Consider the following 23,209-nt stretch of genomic DNA (forward strand, 5'->3'; position numbering starts at 1 on the left):
TGAAAGTAGCTGACTGAATAAACCCATCACATAGAGATTTTTAAAAAAAGAGTACATGGGAATTCCTTGTACTATTTTTGCAACTTTTCTGTAAGTTTGAAATTATATCAAAACAATTACCAAAAAAAAGGGAAAAAACCCCAGCATGAACAAAGAGCTTTGGAGCCCAGTGGAAAAAAGCAACCACCTGCTTGCAGGAGCTGGGCAGACTGGAGGAGGGAGCTGCTGAGCTGGTGGAGAAAGAGGGTTGGGTGTTTGGGGGTGGAGGAAATAGCATGTGCAAAGGCACGGGGGTATGAAGGGCCTGGCACATGTAACCCTGCCAGTCTATTCATCAGTCCACCTGAAACACGGAACACCTACTGTGTGCAAGGGGCTTCCTGTGCCCAGGATCTGCTGTTTGAGCCTAGTGTCTGGGCCTCATCAGACAGACAGCCCTGGGTCCTCGGCAGGGGCACCGTGGTCCCGGAAGGGCCTCCGCTCCCAGGCCGCTCACTGGGCCTTTGCTTCTTCTCCGAAGCAGCAATGTTCAGTCATGCCAAGCATAATCGTGCCTTTTTGGCCCCTGCCAACTCCCAGGAGAATGGCTTCCAAATTTCTATCCCAGTTGGTTTCCAACAACATCCAAATGGCTTTGCCACAAGCCCAGCAGCCCTCGCTGTCCAGGACCACAGGTGCCAAGACAAAGGTTGGCCCAGGAACGCTTTCCTGCTGCCTGAGCGAGTCAAGGGGCCTGTGGACTATTGGTGGCTCTGAGTGTCAGTTTCACACTCAGGAAGTAGAAAAAGGGGCAGCTGGTTTAGAGCACTCCCTTGAGGGCAGCGGCTTGACCCGGTGACCTCTTAAGGAGCCTTCCAGTTGCATGGAACGTTCTCTATGCCCTGGCCCATCTTCCTCTGGCTTGATGCCTTCTCATATTTCTGGTGTCAGCCGAGGACCCACTCCTTGGGAAAGCTTTCCCTGAGCACCCGCCCTGGCTGGGGCAGGGGTCCACCCTCGTGCTCCGAGGATCCTGTGTCCCCTCTCATCGTGGGTAAGAGCAAGACCCTGGAGCTGGGCTGCACGGGCTCAAGTCCTGGCTTGGCCACTTTTTGGTTCTGTGACTTTGGGCGAGTTACTTAACCTCTGTGTGCCTCAGTTTCGTCATTTGCAATACGGAAGCCTATCTCAAAGGGCCAGGTGAGTTAATATCACTTAAAGCACTTAAACAGTGTCTGGTCCCTAGCTGGTGCTACAGGTGTGAGAGCCACTGCCCCTAGTGAGGTGTCATCGTTGCTTCAACTGTGAGCCCAGGAGGACAGGGTCTGGGTGCTGCTCTTCCCGCGGACTCAGGGCTGGGCAAGTGAGGCTCAACGTGGTTCGTCAAAGGTACAGACGAACGAGATGCGCTTGCATAGGTGAGGCCAGTGCTAAGGTAAAAATAGCACGGGGCTGGGGGGCTGGAAGCCCAGGTCTGAATTCTTTTCTGCTGTTCACCCTCTGAGGAGCCCCGGGCCACTCCGTCCTTTCCCCTGCCTGAGTCTCAGTTTCTGACTAAAACGGGATGGTGGCTCCAGGACTGAAAACACGGCACACCGTATTGTGCTGCACAGCCAGAGAACGGCATCCTTCTCCGTCGGCCCTCCCGCAGGGGACTGCCGCCCGCTGGGCCCTGCCTGCTCCCATGCCTCCATCTGCATCCTGTGATGAGTGATGGACCCGTCAGGCCACTCATGAGCACATGATTCCCCACCCCAGGAAACAGTGGTCCTTCCGGGGTCCCCAGCACCCCCGCGAGCCCCTCCCTCACCTTGCGTCACCACCTTGCCGAAAACAGGCAGCGAGTCGAGCGTGGAGCAGTTCCAGCGCCGGTTCCGGAACTGGTACTGGCACTCCTCGATGGCGAGCTGGGCGCCGCGGCGCACCGAGTCCATCACCTCCAGGTTCCGCTTGCACATCTGCACCTGCCTCTGGATCAGGCCCTTGAGCTTCTCGCACGTCTCCTCCTCTGAGATGCTCCCCACTGATGACAGCTTGGCCAGGTACCTGGGGAGAGGGGGGTTGGGGATGGGGGTGGGACGTGGTGCTGAGCCCCTTCCCTCCTCCTTCCACCCCCCCCCGGCTGAGGCCACGCCCTGCCCAGGTCTCTGGGAGCCAGTTTGTACCAGGGATGGGTCCTGGAGGTCGGCTTCTCTCTGGATCCAGTGACGGCCCTGCTGCCTGGTTCCCAGAGCCAGAAGGGCGGAACTGCTGTCTTGCACAAGGCCTCCATCTCAAGTTAGCCAAAGCAGGGAGAGCACTGGGAGGGCGGCTGACAGACCCCCATGGGATCCCTCCCTGCCTGGGTGGCCCCTGCACTGGTATCTGTGCCCCGATGTTACCCTAGACCTCGCCCATGGGCTCCGAGCCCTTCATGTCGAAACGCCCTCTAGATGGGAGGCTGGAGCCGCTGTCTGCCCTGGTGTGTCTCTTTCCCCTCCCAAGGCAGAGACCCCAGTGACCTAAGCCCACCTCTGGCTACAAGGTCACGATCCTCACTGCCAGCCATATCCCAGGGCCACCAGGCAGAGACCAGCGTCACTGCTGTAGCACTTAGGACAATAAGGGCAGTGAGGGCTGGGGGGCTGGGGATGGTGTTGGGGGAAGGGGCTTTGAAAACAAAGTGTGCCATGCTCTCCCCTCAGCCCCTGGAGTCTTTATAGCCAGAGAACAGGGCACCAGTGCTTGCCCCACTTCACAGGGTTATAGTGAGGATCACAATCCAGATGAGACAGCTTATGTCAAGGCACTCTGGGGCCAGGCACATGTGGGAAGGGGCTTTACTGCATCCCTTTCAGCAGAGGACAGAGAACACTACCGTTGATTGGACACCTACCATGTGCTGTGCATGGCGGCAGGCACTTCTTCCTGTTGCCAGCTCACCCCAAATCTATCAGGTGACAATTACTACGACCATTTTATGGATTCCAAAATAAAGGCTAAGAGGGAAACATGCCCAAGGTGACCCAGGTAGCAAGTGTCAGAGCCAAGCTTCAAACCCCTCCAAACCCCATGGGCCTTTCCCCTGCCAACCCCCTCCATGAGGGCGCTGGAAGGCTCTGCCCTGTCTAATGACGGCCACTTTGTTTTTTTGTGTGTTTTTTTTGGCCGTGCTGCATGGCATGTGGGATCTTAGTTCCCCGATCAGGGTTCGAACCCGCGCCCACTGCACTGGAAGCATGGCGTCTTAACCACTAGACCACCAGGGAAGTCCCTAATGATGGCCACTTTGCAATCTGGGCCAGGAGGCAAGGGGGCCAGGAGTAAGACACAAAAATACTCACCGGGGTGGGAGCAGAGGTAGGGAAAGACCCTGTGAAGAAGAAACTGGTTTTTCTCTCAAGGGAAGGGTGTGCATTAACAGAACACCTACTAAGTGCCAGGCATGTTTCAGAGCAGTGAGATGACCATCAAGGTCACCCAACTTGTAGGGGCAGACCTGGATTGGAGCCCGGGTCTGGATGACCCTGAGGCTTGTGCTCCAACCACTGCTCCTCAACCTGTCCCCTCACCCCATCCCAGCATCCCTGGCCAGGGCCCAGTGCACATAGTAGGCACACAAGTAGCAGCCTAATGGTGGAAGGAGAGCTGAGTGGTGACTCTGGAAGGCCTCCTCTCCCTCCCCTGCCTCCCTTTCCCCCCTCTTCAGTGGGAGATGCACCTGCCACCTCCCAGGGCAGGCAGGGCTGCCTGGCGCTGCCTTCCAGATTCTTGGAGGAGCAGCAGGGTGCACAGAATCACAGCCTTAAGGAATGTTCCCTGACACGTGGTCTGGTCCAGACTCCTTATTTTACAGGTAAGCTCAGAGAAGGAGAGGGGCCTTCCCACCACCTCCCAGCAGGAGACGCAGACCCTGGCTCTACCCTCAGCCTCAGCCCCATAGATCAGGGGCTCTGAACAAAAGCAGAGCAAGTGTCCCACTGCCCCAGAGACCACAGTGAACCAGCCCAGCAACCCAGGTCTGCTTGATGCGGGGGCAATGGCTCTCTGGGTGGTAGAGGTGAAGATGCCAGTGCATCTTTACCGGGGAAACTGCACAGATTTCTTGTCCAAAGAAGGACAAAGGCTACTGCTCTCTGGGACTCAGTTTTTCCACCTGTAATGTGAGAGGGAGACCACCGATTGTGGCCAAGTCAGGGAACTGTTGTCAGGCTCTAAAGGGATCCTGTATGTGAAAGGTGGTCTTACGTGGGGCCTCAGGCAATGGGGCAGGAACTCGACATCTGTTTACTTAGTGAAGGAATGAATAAATGCATGGTACCCAGATAGAAAAGCACACAGAAAGCCTAGTAAGATATGGGAGATTTTTATGACAATGACAATAAGAATAGCTAACTTGTATGGCCCTTAATCAGTAAAGCCTAAGACTTTACTTGCACGATTGCATTTAATCCTCCCAGCAAGCCAATGAACCCCCATTTATAGAGGAGGAAACTGAGGCACAGACAAGTTAAGTACTTCGCTTTGTGTGCGAGGTCACACAGCTAGTAAAGGCAGAGCCAGGACTTGAACCTGGTTTTGCCCAACTTCAGAACCTTTGGTAGAGACAATATTCTTTTATGTGGCTCAAGGACTTGAACGTCACCCGTGGGCAGAGGTTGCTGGGAGCTGGGTTCGTTTGACGTAAGGATGCGGGCCACGGTGCAGTGGGTGGGCTGCCTGCGGGTTGCTGAGCTCTCCACCCCCGGGGGTGTACAATCAGCAGCTGGGTTCTATTTGTCAGGCACGTGGGCTGGACCAGAGTGATGGTTCTCGTATCTGGCTGCGCATCGAAACGTTTGTGGGGTTTGCTGAAAGTGCAGGTGTCTGGGCCCCACTCCAGGCAGGGCTTGGTGGGCATCTGGGCTTTTCACACATTCCCAGCAGCAGCTGTGAAGCCAGGCTGGCAATGGCCTGGAGGGCACTTTAGGGGAAGTCTGTGAGTACCCACTGGGGATGTTTCTTTCCAAGTTCCAAGGAATCTGATTCTGGGACCCTCTCTCCTCCTCAAAGCTGCGGGGCCTCTCTGCATCTGGCTTTCTTGATCTGGCAATCCCACAGGCTGCTGTGAGAAGTTAACGTGACTTGACGTGGCTGGTGCATCTGGCTCTCGGCCGGCACATCTTGGGTGCGCCGTAGCTGTGAGGATCTCGCCCTTCCCTGGCAGCTCGGGCTGGTGGGAGGTGGGTGGTCTCGGGCTGAGGCAGTCCCACCTCCCCTCACTTTTCCTGAATTCCTTGCCTCCCGGGAGCCTCACGGTCTTCTCTACCAGGTCCTGCCCAGAGGATGCACAGAGGCTGGTAGTGTCCCGACGAGGCCTGGGCAGAAGCCTGAGCTTCTCAGAAGGGAGACAAAGGTGGGAAGATGGCTGGGGGTCCGGGGAGGGTGTATCTGCAAGGGGAGGGGCTGACTTGGCTCCTCAGCTCTACCTAGGTGCATCCCCCGCCTCTGCCAGCTATGGAGCTAGTCCCACCTGGCGCTTTTGGCCTGCAGGGGGCACCAAGAGCCCGGCTACTGGCCGTGGGCCAGGTCCACGTTTGGGAAGCCATGGGTGAGGGGACTAGCAACTGGGCCTAAAGCTGGATCCTTTCCTGCTCAGATGGCAGGGTTGGTCTCTAGGAGAAGGTGGGGCCCCCTATTCCCTCTGTGACATGGGGGCACAGAGCTGGCCTGTCCCCATCTCAGCCTCTGCTCCCTCTGTGCCCTGCCAAGGGGCCAGGTGGGGCTGTGCTGGGCCCTGGCTTCTGTGTTCAAGGCAGGGGTTCTCTGGGCAGGAGGAACAAGCTGGGGAGGCCTGGCTGAGCCACCAACCCACCGTGGGACCTTGGGCAAGTCCCCGCCCCACTTGGAGCCTGTCTCCTCACGGTACCATAAATGAATGGGTCTGTGTCAGAGTCCGCTGGGATGGGGGGGTGGGTTCAAGCCTCAAAGTCCCCCTGGCCCCATGCCAGGCAGATAGACGGAGCCCCTGCCATTGAAGAGGCGTGAGATGGGCCAGAGGGGCCACCCACCGCTGCCTCCCGTAAGCTCAGGACTCAACGAGGGACACGGGCTGAAATAACAGTAATAGGGATTTAGGGGTGAGCTGCTGGCCTGCCACGGGTGTGAGTCACCGGGACGGCTTCCAGGAAGAGGCTGAGAACCCTCTTCCGCTGAGGAGTGTCCCTGCCCCCAAGGTTGGCACCAATGCCCACCGCCCCCAGCCCCTGCCTTCATCTGGCTCCACAGCTGTCCCCTTCCATGCCACAGGAGGCAGGGCCCCAACTCACTCTGGTTCTCTTAGATCCCAGGGTCTTGCCTGGGAAGGGCTGGGTATCAGAACTGGAAATGGAACTGGGAATGGAGTGGGGAGAGTTAGGACCCCAGACATCACGCACCCTTGCCCACACTGCTTGCTCGTTCTGGTATCTGGTTAGGGTGCCTGGCCTCATTTTACAGATGAGCAAACTGAGGCCCAGAGAGGTGGAGTGACTCCCCAAAGTCACACAGCTAGTGAGTGGCAAAGCTGGAACGCAAACCCAGCTCAAACTGGGACCTCTCTTTCCCCTGTACCCTGGTTGTGGATCTGCCTTGTTTGACAGCGGCAGGGGGCTAACACCACCCTCGGTGTCACGTCCAGTCCGTGGCCTCCTCGATGCCTAGCACAGGGTGTGGCACCTAGAAGGTGCTCAATACATGCTTGCAGCATAAATGGATGGCTCTGTCCTGACTAGGTCCCCTCTGCTCCCCTCCTGGCAGAGGGCTCAGGGTTGGGGGCGGGGCGGTGAGGGGAGAAAGTGGAGGCTCTGTGGCTTTTTGGTCTGCTGAGGACTTGGAGACCCTTAGGGGCAAGGCCCAGCTGGTTCCAGGGGCCTCAGGAATCCCCTCTCTGCACCCTCAGGTGGCTCAACCTTTCCTCCAGAGACACGCGTGCCACTTGCTGACCAGGAGCCGGGCCCGGCTCAAATGTCAACTGCACAAGCCATTCCTGGAGGAGACCAAGAGCCTGGGCGTGTGCGGGGGTGCTGATTGCGTTGCGCTGGGCCGGCCTGTGGAGGGCCTCGGCCATCCCTGCTTCTTCTCTCATTCTGGTTGCATCGCCCCAATTTAGGCTTCTTCCTGCCACTGCTGAGCACAGGCTTAGCCATTTGCTACCCGCTGCCCCGGCCACGCAGGACTCCAGCCACAGCCGTGCCATCGATCAGGTTACCCCCCAACCCCGGGCCGCCCCGCTGCCAGGCAGCTCGTGCCCTGTCTTCTCCAGCGGGGGCTCCGGTCCTTCAGGCTCCTCCCAGGAGGCCCTCCCCACGCCCGGCCCGTGCCTGCAGCCTGCGAGGCTGGAGGGCCCTGGCCCTGCCAGGGAGATCAGATCCTCTCGGCCACCTGCTGTTTTCATTAGAAACTAAAATTAGCTGGGCTTGTCCCAAGCTTTTCCAGGTTTGCTTGCTTTTCAAAAAAAATATACAAATTCCTAGAGGAAAATCCGCACCTCTTCGTGACTCCTGCCCAGCTCTTGCTCTGCGCGTCAAGAGGACAGGGGACGGGAAATAGCTGGAGCGTTTGGGAGGCCAAGCAGATCAGCGTCGTGGGTCCTGGCCCCACGGTCTCCAGGTGGGGGCTGGGACGCCAGCCCAGGCCTCTCTACCCCCTCCCTCTGGCCTCCCCACCCGGCCCGGCCACATTTAGAGCCTCCTCAGGAGCGGTCGTGCCTGCCGGCGACACCAGGGAGGAAGGAGGCCAGGCGGCAGGAGGAGGAGCCGGAAGGAAATGAGCCCCTGATGAGCCGAGAGCCGCCTGGGGAGACGTGGCCGGGTGAGGGCGAGAGGGACCCAGACCCATCCGGGACTGTGTGCTCGTGGCAGGCGGGGCGCACCTGGTTCCCCAGGAGCCTTCCACACCCGCAGTTGTTCTCAGACCTTTGAGGGTTTCTGTACCCGTGGTCTTAGTCTCCTGCTGTCCTCTTCCCTACAGTGTCCCGGTCCCGGAGACTCTTATCCCTTCGCGTGGCAGGCAGCGTGGTGCGCTGTGCAGGAGAGAGGGACCGTCTGGGTCAGCGTCCCATCTCTGTGTTACTGAGGCAAGAGAGGGAACATCTTTGAGCCTCAGTGTCTTCACCTCTAGAATGGGGAGAATAGTTCTGATCTCAGGAGGCTTAAGCGAATTAAATAGCCACATAGGAGGCACTCTTCCCCTGTTGGCAACAGTATTACATAATCATCATTAAGATGTTTATCATCATCACTGCCCTCTCCAAGCCTCTTCATAGTCCATTGAGCTGGACCCTCTTCTGGACCCCAGAGAGTTCTGCTCGTTTGTCTTCTTTGGCTTGGTTCCATCAGCTCTCTTCCACCTGGGTTCCCAGCCTGTTTTTCAGCTGAGCACTCCGGAGGGCAGGGCACACGCCCATGGGGCACAGTGGATCACTTCAGCCTCGATCCCAACTGTCGATTTTTTTTTTTTTTTGGCCACGCAGCATTCGGGATCCCAGTTCCCTGACCAGCGATCGAACCCGTGCCCCCGGCAGTGGGAGTGTGGAGTCTTAACCACTGGACCACCAGGGAAGTACCCCCAACTGTAGATTCTTGATAGTCCCTGGATGGAGTGTGCAGAATTAGAGAACGTATTTCCAGTGATTCTGGCCCATCAGGTGGATCCTCCAAGGACTGGGAGTATGAGGGATGGGATGGGGGGCAATGGTCCTGTTAGGAGATTAGGAGCTGGGGACACTGGGGTGAGGAGGGCAGGGACAGTGGGGACCTAGGACTAGCTCAGGTGTGCCCAGGGGACTTGGAAACCGTTCATGGCACTAGATGACTAGAAGAAAGGGACCTCATGTCCCTTGTCACTTGTGCTCTTCAAACAACAGCCACATGCTTTACTATATCCTTATATGGATATATATCCATATATCCATGCAGGGTTGTCCAGGTGGGTATCATCCCCTCCATTTTTAAAAAAAAATAAATTTATTTATTTTTGGCTCTGTTGGGTCTTCGTTGCTGCGCAAACGCCTTCTCTAGTTGCGGTGAGCAGGGGTTACTCTTTGTTGTGGTACGTGGTCTTCTCACTGTGGTGGCTTCTCTTGTTGTGGAGCACGAGCTGTAGGTGTGCGGGCTTCAGTAGTTGTGGCTCACGGGCTCTCGAGCGCAGGCTCAGTAGTTGTGGCACACGGGCTTAGTTGCTCCGCGGCAGGTGGGATCTTCCAGGACCAGGTCTCGAACCCGTGTCCCCTGCATTGGCAGGCGGATTCTTAACCACTGCGCCACCAAGGAAGCCCCATCCCCTCCATTTTACAGATGAGGAAACTGAGGTTCAGAGAGGCATGTGTTCAAGGCCGTGTCAGTGGTGGTCAGGATTTGAAAACAGGTCATACTGGCTCCTAAGCCCGGGCTGGCTGATCAGGCTCCAGAGATGGCCCAGGGCATCGAGGGCATGATGGTTTGGCATCAGTGGACAATGATTTGAGGAAGGTGGTCTTCTTCTTCGATTGATGAGTCTTTCTAGAGCCCCATGTCTCTTCTGAACTATGGTGAAGGCATCTTTCAGGGCTGCTTTCAGGAGTGAGGGGTGCTGGGGAGGGCAATGTCTCAGGGGTTATGTGGCTGCCTGGACAGCATCCGGGCCGGTGGTCTCTGCAGCTACTCAGGCCATGGAAGGAGTTGCTGTCACTGGCCTGAACCCCCTGGAGGGGCAGCCAGCGAGGAGGGGCTGGTCTTGGAGACATTCCCAGTGGTGGTGGGGTGGCGGGTGCTGCCTCCACGCCACCTTCTTCCCAGATGTAGCATAACTCTAGAGTTCTCAATGCCCAGGTCACGTTCTCTCTGTCCCCAGTGCATTTCCCCAGCTGGGGGGAAATGACAGCCTCCTCTGGAGCCCAAGGCCCCACTCCTGTACCTTAGGGTGCTAATTCCCCCTCTACCTGTCTCCTGGGATCCCTAGCTCCCTTTACTCCCCATCCGCAGAAGCCTCAGCACCCGTATTTTCCGTCTCTTGACATCCCAGTTTCCATTATTTTCAGCTCCTTAGATTTCTTTCCTGTCCCCCACCTCTTATTTGGGAGCCCCCCCATTTCCCATCTCACAGTATTTGTTCCCAGGGGAGCTGGTGGCTGACTCAGGGCCAGGAAGTAGCCTCTCAGACCTGAACTTGGATGGTTCCAGAGCTGTGCCAGAGGTGAGAATTCTTCTCTCTCTGGGGCAGGTGTGCTTGTGGGGTGAGTGGGTGTCGAATTTAAGGCACTTCCTCACCTTGCCTTGCCCCCCTAATTTACCAACAGAGAGCTTCTCCCTTGCAAAGAACCCATCCAACCCTCATCCCCAGGGTACCTTTCTTGCCCTTGGAGCCATCGAACCATTGCACTGTCCTCCCTAGCTCGGCTGAGGGAGCCCTGGGGATGAGGACCAGGGAGGCATGGGGAAGCTGCATGAGCTGTCCAGGGCCGGCGCTGGCTTCCTGGAGTGAGGCTCATGCTCTGGTGGCTTCAGGTTTCTAGCGAGTTCCTTGGCCTTGGTGCACCCCTTCTAAAGGCCCAGTCCTGGGAGAGCCTGTGGCTGAGCCCGCACGCCCACCCCAACAGGGCGGATGGGAAAACGTGGGTTCCTCCCTCGTTGCTCATCACCTCCAGCAGAGATGACTGGCTAGGTGTATGGGCTGCAGCTCTGCTTTCACCTGCTGCAGGGAAAGTTCTGGGAAGACAGTCAGGAGACCTGGGGTAGAGTTCCAGCTCTACCACTAATATGCTCTGTGACCCCAAGTGCCTAGCACGGTGCCTGACGGAGCGTAGGTCTGGACAAGTAAGTGCTTGACATGACTGAATAGGGCTTACCCGGCACTCACTCTCCTGCTTGGAGGCTCTGTGTCCCGGGAGCGGGCAGAGCTGATCACTTCTGAGACCCCCTCTGACTCTGATGGCTGTGATTCCGCCCTCTATGCCTGGGGTGCCAGGAAAGCAGGGCATCACTGACTCAAGAGGAATACCCTGCTGGCTCCAGTCCTTGGCAAAGAGTTCCTGGGACCCAACCCTGCGATGATATGACTTGTGTGTGAACAGAGTGAGAAACAGGGTCTGAAAGCCTCCAGGGTCATGGCAGGAAAGAGGCCCCTCTAGTTTCATCAGCAATTTCATGCTGCTCCCAGTGGGCCGCTCCAAAGTTCCCCCGTGAACTGCGAGCTGTCATGAGGTTCCTTCCCTCCCAGGACACATCCCTCCCTCCTTCCACCCTCCCCGCCCAGCCTCTCTTCTCAGACCAGGTCCCCTCTGGCTGTGGGGGTTCTGACTTGGCCAGGGAACTTTTAAAACAGAGTTTGGTTTCAAGTTTGCCAGGAGATGGGGGAGGTGGAGAGGGGTTTGGAGCAGGGAAGGGGGAGCTGGGGGTGGTCACGGCAGGGAGCGTGCCTTCTCCCGGGTTTGGCCGAATCACAGAAGACGCAGTTCAGGACTCAGAGATAAAACCTGGCAACTCCTGTAGAAATCTGGACAGCCACCATGGGGTCGCAGCTTCGCCTCCCAGCTGAGTTTGCCGAGCAGCTCTTGCAAGCTCCTTTGGAGCGGGGGTGACTGGGGTGGGGGCAGCTGTGACGCACCCCCAACCCCCATCAGCGGCTCCCCGGCCAACTCCGTGCCCAGTTGGCTCAGGCCAAAGCCCTTCTTCCCAGAGGGAGGAACAAGAGGAGGAGCCGTGGTACAATTGCTCAGCTTTCCAAATGCACCCACAGGGCCCGAGTTGGGCGAGTTTCAACAGGTTTGGGGAGCACTGTCTTGTCAGATGCTGAGTTGCTCAATTGCTAATCCAGGGTTGAGGGAAGAAAGTCAAGCCACAGCAGACAGCTGGGTCGTGACTGCTGCCTGAGCAAACCCCTCGGGCAGAGCCTGGTCCCGGGGCCCTGGGAAGAGGGTGAGGGGAATGAGCGCTTAGCCTGGCTCTGAGCGGGTGGCCTGGCCGGGAGCTGCGGGCCAGGGCAGCGCATCTGCCGGGTGACAGCCACACGTCCTGACACCCGCTTTGGCACATCTTAGCATCACCTGAGGCTCAAGGCAGTAGAGCAGAGCCTCCCTCCCATTCGAGGTCTTTGAAAGTAGGGCATGATGTGACAGCAACTTACAACCCTCTGGAGCGAACAGGCCTGTCCTTCTTTTGTTTATCAAATGTTGACTGAGCACCTACTACATGCCAGACATATGCCAGGCACTGCGGCTGCTGAGCAGTGTTGATGCCACAGCCTCGGCCTCCAGAGGTTTATAACCTTGTAGAAGGAGCCGCATTATTAGACTATAGTTATATACAATACGAGACAGTTCTATAGGCAGGGGATAAAAACCATGAGATCTGGACATGTGAGAGCAAGTCAAGTTCAAGTCCTGCTTCTGACGTGCAGAATGTCCTTGGGGAAGTCACTGCACCTCTGGGTCTCAGAAGTGGGGCTGAAGAGAATACAGACTCCCTCCTCTGAAGGGGGAGGTGGAGAGGTTATGTGGTTCTCATAGGGAAATGGCTGTGGAAATGCTTTGTCAGCCACCGATTCTCAACCAGGGGTGATTTTGCCCTCCAGGGGACATTTGGCAATGTCTGGGGACATTTTTGGTGGTCACCTGGTTGGGGGGGGGTGCTACTGGTGTCTAGTGGGTAGAGAGGCCAGGGATGCTGCTAAACGTTTTACAGTGCACAGGACGGGCCCCAAATATCAATGGTGGATTTGAGAAATCCGGGTGTAGACTGTAAAGAGCTGTGGGTGTGTAGTGATTATGATTCAATGCCCAGAGCCATGGGAGGTGATCCAAGGGGGTGGGTTTTTGCTATTTAGAAGGGAGCGAGGGATCCTTTATAGCTGGAAACTAGGCGGACACTTCTTGGGGGAGACAGACCACACCTTTACCTGTGGGGCTGGCACTGCACATCTTGGCTGGCTCTGCCCACACCTGGTCCAGCAAGTTGCACCCAGAGTGCCAGGCCTCACTCTGCTCACGGGCAGGGCAGTTACACACCTCTGCTGCGTGAGCAGGCACACGGGAGCTTGGCCCGGAGACGGAGGTGCACACCTGTGGGGAGTCAGATCCAGTGCGCAGGGAGATGCCTCCCCCAGGGGCACCGAAGGGCACTCCCAGCAGCAACTCCTCTGGCTGGCAGGATTTGCCCGGGAGCCCGGCTGGTCTCCCTGGCTCTGTGAGGCTCTTGCAGGGGCCCTGGTTGAAGAGCAGGGAGGCAGCAGCCTAGGATCCTACCTGTGTGGCCTGTGTAAGATCACAGGGTCTGGACAGCACAGTTTTGGGTAGATGGCGCTTGGGGGCAGAAGCCTGAAGGCCCGTTCCCTCCATCATCTCTGTAACCAGGGGCACAGCTCCCCCAGTTCAGTGACAGCTGCCCTCCACGTCCTGCAGCAGCCATGGCTGCAGTTTCTATCGCTGTGCCTGGCACTGTTCTCAGCGTGCCACATGCACGGGCTCTCTCTGGCCTCATCACCCCCAAGCATGGGTACCATTTTACAGATGAGGAACCCGAGGCTCAGAGAGGTTGAGTAACATGTCCAAGGTCACTACTCTTGTCGGTGGCAGACCTGGGATGGAACTGCATACAATCTGTCCTAGCCACTCTGCTGGACTACCTTTGAGTGTAGCACAGGCCCCCTGCCCTCGCCTACTGGGCCTCCACTGGGGCCCCAGCATAGTGCGTCACTACCTTTCTTCAGGAAACCCACAATGACGAAACTTTAGTTTATCTATTCTCTAACTCTTCCAGTACTTCCATTTGGGGTTCAGAACAATCTGCTGAGGATTGTGGCCCAGAGGGAAAAAGAGGCCCATCCAAGGCCGCCCAGCACTGGGGACCAAGCTGGGACTGGAACCCTGGTCTCCCGACTTCCAGCATAGCCCCAGTGCCGGGGGGAACATTCAGAGACATTTATGAGCCCAGGTCTGTGGCAGAGTCCAGGCCTTCCACCGATGGACTGTTTTTATCCCTCCATCCCTCCCTCGGTGGGAGCTGCCACAAGCTGTCAACTCACTCCTGGTGCCAGACACAAGTCTAATCAACAGCTTCCAGCTTCTCTGGGCTTGCCCAGGCCTCAGGCTGCAGAGCCCTCCCATCTCCAAGCTCCATCCTGCCCAACAGCTGCACGCAGCGGGACACCTGGCCTCCCCTCCAGGCCACCCGCCCTTCGGAAACAACAGATAGCACTGGCTCTTGCAACCGGCCAGCCAGCAGACCCTGGACGGAAGCCTGACTCCAGGTATTGGAAGGGGAGTGGACACCCAGGCCTTGCCCCTCTGAGAGTGCTGCCAGCCATCCTCTTGTGGCCAGACCTCCAGCGTGGCTCACACTTGAAAAAACACAGTGCCAGCTACCATGCCTGGATGGACATCTGCCCGCCAGAAGCTTTTCCTTCTAGAGGCAGCTTTTGGGTCAGATGCCTCTGTCATTTACTAGCTAGGTGACTCGGGGCAATTGCCTCTGTGATCCCCAATTTTCTCATATGTAAAATGGGATTCAGATGTTGTCAGGATTTAGATAGTACAGGGGGAGCTACTATAATCTTTATTGTCATGATTCTACAACCTCCAGGCCAAGTCCCCTCCATGACCGCTCCAGCTCACACTCAACTCTTTCCTCTGATAGCAATAGCATGTTCATGGTCTCATCCATTCGTGATCTGCTTTTATCTTGTCTTCCTCTTAGAGACCAGGCTGTGACATCTATTTCCCCCAGAGCTGGACCAGTCCCTGGCCTGGGGATGGACCCTGTCTTGGAATGTGCCCAGAGATCTCTTCTCCATCATAGCCTCTCTGGTTTGGCAGCGTCCTGGGAAGCCCCTTGTTCTTCCTGCCTTGGGCTGAGCAGAGAGACCCTTGGCTCGAAGCCCAGGGTGGAGCAGGAGTGAGCTGGGTCATCCGGAGACCTGCTTCGTGGCAACCTGAACCATCACGGCTGCAGAGAACAGGTTTGCCAACCTCTCTTCTCTCGAGAAGGCCGCTGCTCCTCACCCCCCACCCCACGGCGCAGCACGAGAACTGAGCTGTTGGAATTCCCCATGGTTTGCGTGACCCAAAGCTGGGGCTGCCTCCCTGGCTGGGATTTCGGGCTGGGATGTGGCTGAGGGTGGGTGGTGACACCACCTGGGCCACACTGGCTCAACCTTGGGACGGCTTCAGGGAAGGGCGTGTGTCACTGGCTGGGAGTCAGAGCACCTGGGTTCAGTTCTCAGCTCTGAGTTTGAGCAAGTAGCTTCCCCTCCTGGGGCCTCAGTTTCCTCATCTGTAAAATGAGCCAAAATGCTAGATGCTCTTTGAAGGACTTTCCACTGTGGATGTCACGCTCTTTCCCGATGGCCTGGGTCAGACCCTTGAACTGCCGCTTCCTCCTCTGCCTTTTAGTGGCCTTCAGCCCTGGGCCGGTCATACCCAGTTCTTGCTTACGCTCGCTTTGGAGACCCCGGCTCTGAACCCATGCTTTCCAGAGTCAGCTCCAGGGACCCCGGACTTCCCCAAGTCCAAATCAGCTCCCCTCCTCGGCTCTGCGACCCAGGCCCCTCTCAGGGGGACGGCCTGCTAGGGGGTAGTGGGAGGGAGGTAGTGGTGCCCTGGTTTTTGTACACTTTGCCACTGCCCCTGAAGTGTTAATCAAATTAAGTCTCCAAGAAAAACAAAAGCTCCGCAGCCACTTCAGCCTGCCTTGGAGTCGCTCACTCTTGCTCTCAGAACAGCTGGGAGAATTCCACATCACCTCCGTCCCCCAAGCCCTGGGTGGCTCTGACCCCAACGAACACACTCCTTCCAGCCTGCGGGGCCCTGGCGGCTGCAATGACCTCATAGCAACAGCCATTGGACACTCGGGGCAATTTCATGGGAGATATTTGTTCTTTGGTCTTGATGCAGAGAGAATTTTTTTTCCTCTCCTGCTGTCTCCATGGAAACCCCAGCTACACTGTTGGCTATCCCCCTTCCCACCTCATGCTTTTCAGATCAATATTGGATCTTGGCTCCCCACTGGCTGCCCACAGCCGATGGGGGCAGAGCTCTGCGCAGAAGGAATTGGGACCAGGGTTAAGCCTGGGACTGGGGGAATGGTCACTGAGGGAGATGAAGAAGGGGTCCAGGGTCCTCTTGCTTCCCTGTTCACCCACTCATGGAAGCTCATCCTTTAGAATCCCCCCACCTCCCGAGCCAATCTTCCCAGGGAGTCCCCTGAGTCAGGCCCAGTCAAGGAGAAACAGACAGGTCACCAGCGGTCACTACCCCTCCCTCCTTAGGTGAGACTGAGGGAGGTGGAGGGCTGCTGTGCTCTTTAAGGTCTGGACGGAGTTTCTTCCTGCCCCAGGGAGAACCAAGGCCGTCCAGCGTCAGCTGCGGTCTCTCGGATGCCGGGCGTCCCGTCCCCTCCCTCCTTCTCTCCCGGCTCCCACCCCCCAAGCAGAAACAGGTCTCTGCACGCCTCCAGCCCAGCCCGCAGCGCCGCGCGGGGCAGCTCGGCGCGGGGAACTCGCCCCTGGACTTCTGGGGATTAACCTGTTATTAGGAGCCAGGGTTCTTCCCCGTAATGGGCTTCCTCGGCGACCTGTCAGCCCAGCCCGGTCTGCGCCCCGCGCCCGGCACCCCACGCCGGCCGCGGTCCCGCTCTCGCACCCCTTGCGCTCTCGGGCTCCCGAGGCCGCCTAGGGGTGCGGAAGCCGCCGCCACCCTTGCAGCCTCTGGGCTGGGACGCGGGCAGAGGGGTGTCCGGAGGGAGGCCCGGGCGGTGTCGGCTGCAGTGCAGAGGGCGAACGAGCCTCGCGTCCCGCGGCCGAGACACCTGCCGGGCGCCCCCGCGCCCGCTGCCCCGCGCTGCCTGGCACCGACTGCTGCCCCCGGGGCCTGCGCCGCCCCGCCCCGCCCGGCCCCCGCCCGGCCCAGCCGGGTCCCGGCCCGACTTACAGCCAGTTGCTCGCGGCGGCCGAGAAGACGGCGAAGACCAGGAGGCGCAGCGAACGCAGGCACGAGCGGGGACTCATGGTGCCGCCGCGGGCGCCCGGCCCCGGGCAGCGGCTGCGGCCGCCGGGGGCCTCCCGTCGGGGCGGCAGGTGGGCGCCCCGCGGGCTGGCTGGGGCGCGGCGCCGGGCGCGGGCCGGGGCGCGCGCGCGCGGCGGGGCTCTGCCTCCGTGCCTGCCGGCAGCCCTGCCCGCTGCTGCGCCCGCTGCCCGGCGCGGACCAGACTGTCAGCGCCGCCCCAGAGCCGGGATGCGGCGACGGCGGCGGAGGGAGGCGGGCGGCCGGGGGGGCGGGCCGGGGGCGGGCCGAGGATGGGGTTACCTGGGCGGGCCCAGCGGCCCGGGACACCCCCCGGGGGCGGGCCGGAGCGGCGGCGGCCGCGGCCGCCGTGGCCCGCAGGACTGGCTTCTCCGGGGGCCTCCCCGGCCGGGCGCCCGAGAGGACTTGGGGCCGGAGTCCGCTCCAGGCACGCCTGGCTGCGCGTCGCCTAGCTCGGCCGGGCTAGAGGCGCGGCGACCCAGCTGCCCGGTCCCCGCCCGAGCCTGGGGGACAGGCGGGCACAGCTCCCCCAGCCCGCCGCTGCGGGCACTGCAGCGCCGCCCTCTCCGTCCCGCCTCGCCCCCCGCCGGCGCCTCGGAACCCGACCCCGGCCCGACCGTGGCGGACTGGCCCGAGCGCGGCTGCCGCTCGCGCGCACCCAGCCGCTTGCGCTCCGGGCGCCAGGAGCTGCGCACCCGGGCTGCGCACCAAGGAGTTCGGTGCCGCCCGGCCGCCCCCCGCCAGGCCCCTCCCTGCCTCCCGGCCGGCGCGTCCTCTGGCCCAGCCCCTCCCTGGCGCTCACCTCCCTCCAGCCTTCCGGGAGCTGGACGGGGCCTCCCCAGCTTCGGGCAGCTTGGGACAGTGGCCGGAGACTGCCGGAATCCGAAACCTCGCTTCTGGCTGGCCACAAGATCTGGGCGCGCCCTAAGCAGCAGGGTCTTGACCGAGCCCCTTACCTCTCCAGTCCTCCGTTTTCTCCTCCAAGAAATGGACATAAGACCTGGGGGTTGTGAGGATGGAAGGAGATTAGGGAAGGTCTCTTTAGCACACTCTCCAAGTCTTGCTTTGCGTTTGCGTTTTCTGTGTGCTTGTTTTATTTATCCTTCCAGATCCGGCAGATCAGCCCCTAGCTGGCACAGCGTGGGTGGCTGCAATGTTTGTGGAATGAATGAATGAAATGAAATGGGCTGCAGCCTGTGCCTCCCTGGTGCGAAGTGCTCAGTTCCATACCTTACTGACCGGTGAGAGCTATTTGCCCATCCCCAGGTCACGCCCTCTCCAGGTCCCTGATCTAATTGTGTCCTTCCTCACCCTACCTTAGCCTGGGTACCAGAGCCTCTCAGGGCTGGAGAGATCTCTTGTCTAAATGGGGGAAACGAAGGCCCAGAGAGGGGCAGGGAGCTGCCCACCTCACTCGGGTTGGGGCAGAGCCGTAGACCAGGCTCACACCCTCACCCCTGACACTGTGCTCTTCACTGTTTTAGGGGCAAGAGGTTTGCTCCCACGTAGATGGTCACGTTTGGGTGCCAGGAGGGTGCCCTTCACTCCATGGAGTCCCCTGGGCTCAGCACAGAGGAGGGGCTCAGTAACCATTCGGTGTTGAGAGTGGGCAGGAGGTGGCAGGGATTTGTGGGGCTGAGCAAGAGTACAGGTGGAGGTTCACATACCATATGTCTAAATATTTGCAAGTTATAAATCAAGCTAACAAAATGTGAAATAAAATATGTTCTATTCTCCTACCTTGACAAGCACACTTTCATAACAACCTGGAAGGCTAGCTCTGAATGTAGAATTCTCAGACTCCTCAGAGCCTGCACTGGAGCATGGTGGTGCAGGGGCCCTGTGCACACACGTGTGAACATCTCAGCCTGCATACACAAGCTCGGACCACCCCACCCCACCTCCAAGAGAGCTGCCCCTGGCCACCCCTCGGCCGCAGGGCAGGGCATATCAGCGGTGCCATCTGATCTCAGGGGTTGATCTGCAGAAGAGACCCACCCAGGTCTTGGAATTGGGCTTAGGGCCATCCGGGTAGGGAATCTCAGGGCCCTGGGCACCCAGAGTGTGACCCAGAGGGGGCACAGTCTCCAGATGACACGTCCCTTTGGCCCCATGGTCTCTTCTCCCTGTGGTGAGAGCTTAGCTGGAGGACCAGAGTTTGGGGTCCCCAGGGCAGGGACCACTTTCACCTAAGAGCAGTACTGAATTACAGAACTACTTTGAGCCAACATATTTACTCTTAGAGTCTCAGCATGGTATGGTGGAAAATAATAATAATAATAATAATAATAATGATTTAAACAGCAACGGGCAATTATTTTAGGGTGGCCATATAATTTTCTTCCAAACCAGGACATTTTTGAGAGTGACTGGTGATTCTAACTGGAAGATTTGCTGGGGTATCAGGCATAAAGCAGGACTGTGCCAGGCAAACTAGAATGTCTTGTTTTGCTAAAATATTGAGCCCTCATATGCCAGGCGTTGTTCTAAATGCTTTACATGCTGTCACTCATTCCATCCTCACAATAAGTCGAGGAAGAAGGTACTGTTCTTTTCTCAGTTTTACAGATGAGGAAATGAGGGTTAGAGAAGTGACTTGCCCAAGGAAAGTGGTGTACCCAGTGCTGCCTGGTGCCTGGGGCTCTGGTGTTTGGGTCCCTGTCCCTCAGCACATGCCTCTGACATTTGGGGAGCTGCTGGACCTCCAGTGTCTGTACCGTCAGGTGGGGACAACGTTACCTGACTCACCTTCTCCTGGGGCTGCTGGGAGACACACGTGAAGCAGTGGGTGTGAGTCCTGTGAGCTGGAAAGAGATGAGCCCAGGAGGGAGGGAGGGAGGGAACTGAGGCCCCCGGCCAGAAAGGCACGCCCTGATCATGATAAGGGAGAGGAGGAGTCCTTTGGTCTGAGTCAGTGGAAAGTCTTAATGTGAAAGTCTCTTTGAGAAAATGCTCTTCTAACTTTCAAGAGCGCCTCAGTTGTGAAGATATAAATACAAATTAATAAAAAGTTCAATCATCAATAGCTCTTTCATATAATAATAGCAACCGTGTATCTAGTGCTTTCTACGTGCCAGCCACTGTTCCAGATGATTTGCTCATGTTAACTCATTTCATCCTGGCCACAGCCCTAGGAAGTAGGTGCAGTTATTATTCCCATTTACACGTGGTGAAACCCAGGTGCTGCTCTAAAGTGGTTTAAGATATATCAGTGACCCTCTGACATCGGCACTGTTGTTCTTACTCCCATTTTACATATGGAGAAACTGAGGCACAGAGGGGTAAAATGGCTTGCTTAAAGTAAGTGGCACAGCCAAGGTTTGGACACAGGTGTTCTGGGTGCTGAATGACCCACTACATTGTTTAGTAGACAAGAGTCTGCCACATGTAAGGATTAATGCCTGGGTCCAGAAGGGGAAAGTCATGGGGTTTCTCTAGGCTCCTCCTGGCACTTACTGTAAATCCTCTAGGACTGAGGTGGGTCTCCCCATCTGTAGCTCATCTCTGTGTCCAGTGTGTTGAGTGCCCCACACAAATGGAATCTGAACGTGTATTGGTTGTTTCCTGTTCCTTGGTTGAAGGAAACGATTCCTTAACTTTTGGAGTGTCTTCTTTTTTTTTTTAATTGGCGTATAGTTGATTTACAATGTGACGAGTTATACATATATATACATATTCTTTTCCATTATGGTTTATGACAGGATATTGAATATAGTTCCCTGTGCTATACAGTAGGAGCTGTTTATCTATTTTACATATAGTAGTTTGTATCTGCTAAACCCAAACTCCTAACTTATCCCTCCCCCTCTTCCCCTTTGGTAACCATTAGTTTGTTTTCTATGTCTGTGAGTCTGTTTCTGTTTCGTAAATAAGGTTCTTTGTGTCATATTTTAGATTCCACATATAAGTGATCTCATATGGTATTTGTCTTCCTCTTTCTGACTTACTTCACTTAGTATGATAATCTCTAGGTCCATCCATGTTGCTGCAAATGGCATGATTTCATTCTTTTTTATGGATGAGTAGTACTCCATTGTAGATATATACCACATCTTCTTTATCCATTCATCTGTTGATGGACATTTAGGTTGCTTCCAAGTCTTGGCTATTGTAAATAGTGCTGCTATGGACATTGGGGTGCATGTTTCTTTTAGAATTACAGTTTTCTCTGGATATATACCAAGGAGGGGGATTGCTGGATCACATAGCAACTCTATTTTTAGTTTTTTAAGGAACCTCCATACTGTTTTCCATAGTGGCTGCACCAGTTTACATTCCCACCAACAGTGTAGGAGGGTTCCGTTTTCTCCTGGAGTGGCCCTTTTTTGGAGTGAATTCTCCTTCTTCATTGGTAAAACTATGAAAATTCACCAAGGACAGGAATCCTGGCCAAGTTTTTAATCAGAAAGAATCACATACTGCATGTCTAAATTATTGCCAGCTCTGGGTGAACTAGCCCAAAGCAGGGTGATTGGCTGTGTCTCCAGCCCAGTCTTAGAAGCACTGAGGAGTGGAGCAGCTGATGACTGGGGTTTCCTGTCCAACTTCCAGGTTTTTGAGATGGAGAAACCAAGGGCCTAGGCTTGTGGTCTAGAGCATTCTTAAGCCTATACATACATTGTTCAAGGAGATAAAAAGTAGAGGGTGCCTTTCCTGCACCATCTCAGGCTTGGCTGGCTGGATCTGATTTGTCACCTTTTCTAGAGCTGTCCGCCCTGGGGCCCCGTTCCAGAAGAGCACAGGAAACCTGGTCAGTCTCAGCCAGCCAGGTGTGTCTGTGTGGCCCTGGGCAGTTCCCTGCCCCTCTCTGGGCCTGGCGTTTGCTTCCTAAAGACCCTTCTAGGAATCTAGAGAGGGGGTAAAGTGGAACTTCGAGTTCTCAGGAAGACCTATATTTGTTTCCAGCCCTGCCAGAACTCTTCACCAAGCTGAGCCTCAGTTTCCTCATCTGTACACTGGGGATCATAAGGGATATTGTGAGGAATCAGTGTGATTCTGTGTGTAAAGCCTTCTACGCCTGGGGCCCGGCTTCAGTGAAGGTTAGCACTTCATCGTGTTCTATGGTTTAAATCAGAAGTCACACTCCAGTGGTCTGCAGGTGTGTTTTGCTTGGCTTGCCCAAGGTTTTTAAATATATGAATTTGTTGACAACATTTCAAGATCGGGAGATTTCACATAAGAAGCGGGATCCCCAGGTTCTCTTGAATAATGGGGCGATTTGGCAACAGGACACCGACATTCTCTGATGAAGAAAGTGACCTCTGCACACCTTTAACGGCTCACGCGTGTCCCTGCAGCACCCCAGCAGAGCCCTAGGGGAAGGAAGGAAGCCAGTATTTCCTGAGCATCCTACTGTGTGTCAGGGATCATGTCAGGAGTTGTGCCTACGAACTGCAATTTAATTCTCACCATAGGTTACTCATACCCTTATTTTGCCAACGAGGAAATAGGGGCTCAGAGAGTTGGGTTAAGTTGCCCATTCTGTCAGCAGACGGTACAAACCCAGGACTTCCAATCAGGCCCTGTGTCACTTTTCTCTTTTGGGGGCTCTCCTTCCACCCTCAGCCTAGCACAGGGTCCATGGAGACATCTTGCTTATTACCTGTTGATGGATTGATAGATGGATTTAGGCATGTGGTGTCAATGCCTGTGGTTCCCATTCTTTATTCAGATCCCTGGGGGGCTGTGGAGTTAGGAGTAGGAGTCCAGGAATCAGTGTGCATACCTAGAAGTCTTGGAATAAAGCTCTCTCACCTATATATAAGATGATTGTAGTTTTAAATGTTTTATTATGATAACGTTCCAATATACACAATAGAAGAAAATTGTAGTATAATAAACTCTCATGTATGCATCACCCAGATTCAGCCATTATCAATATTTTGTTCCATTTGCTTCATCTACTCTTTTGTTGTTGTTGTTTGTTTCTCTTTTTCTTTAGGGCATTATTTCAAAACACATTCCAGATATCTTGTCATGTCTCCTGCACATACTTCAGTGTAGATCTCTAAAACCAGTGGAGGGTTGGAGCCAGCAGGTTCTGGCTGCTGAGAGCTGATTGTGTGGTCTCTTCTCAACTTGGCGTTCAGTGATGTCATGTTGGTAGCTTGAAATCATCTGTGGTGGGAGTATTTACACCATGGAAATTGACAAAGGCTACAAACCAGGGCTCCCTCCACACCCCCACCCCCCAAGAGCTGGTTGTTAAACATTTACCAGTACACCACTGTCAAAAATACA

The 23,209-nt window shown here is 56.4% G+C and overlaps 1 protein-coding gene across 4 annotated transcripts in view; it reads right to left on the reverse strand.

Annotated features, from left to right (window-relative positions):
* WNT4 (Wnt family member 4) overlaps positions 1 to 17,015 on the reverse strand; it is a 28,268-nt gene extending 11,253 nt beyond the window's left edge. The window contains exons 1-2 of one of the 4 annotated variants that reach the window (XM_059915697.1): positions 16,877 to 17,015; positions 1,790 to 2,025 (exon numbers count right to left, since the gene is read on the reverse strand). In XM_059915697.1, the coding sequence (XP_059771680.1) occupies positions 1,790 to 2,025; positions 16,877 to 16,953 (313 nt within the window). In that variant the 5' untranslated portion in view covers positions 16,954 to 17,015. Of the gene's footprint in view, positions 1 to 1,789; positions 2,026 to 2,144; positions 2,896 to 16,876 lie in introns of those variants that run through there. The other 3 variants (XM_059915709.1, XM_059915701.1, XM_059915691.1) reach the window with 3 other exon arrangements.
* Positions 17,016 to 23,209: the final 6,194 nt, after the last annotated feature.

Source organism: Balaenoptera ricei, chromosome 1, assembly GCF_028023285.1.
Source record: "Balaenoptera ricei isolate mBalRic1 chromosome 1, mBalRic1.hap2, whole genome shotgun sequence".
NCBI classification, from domain to species: domain Eukaryota; kingdom Metazoa; phylum Chordata; class Mammalia; order Artiodactyla; family Balaenopteridae; genus Balaenoptera; species Balaenoptera ricei.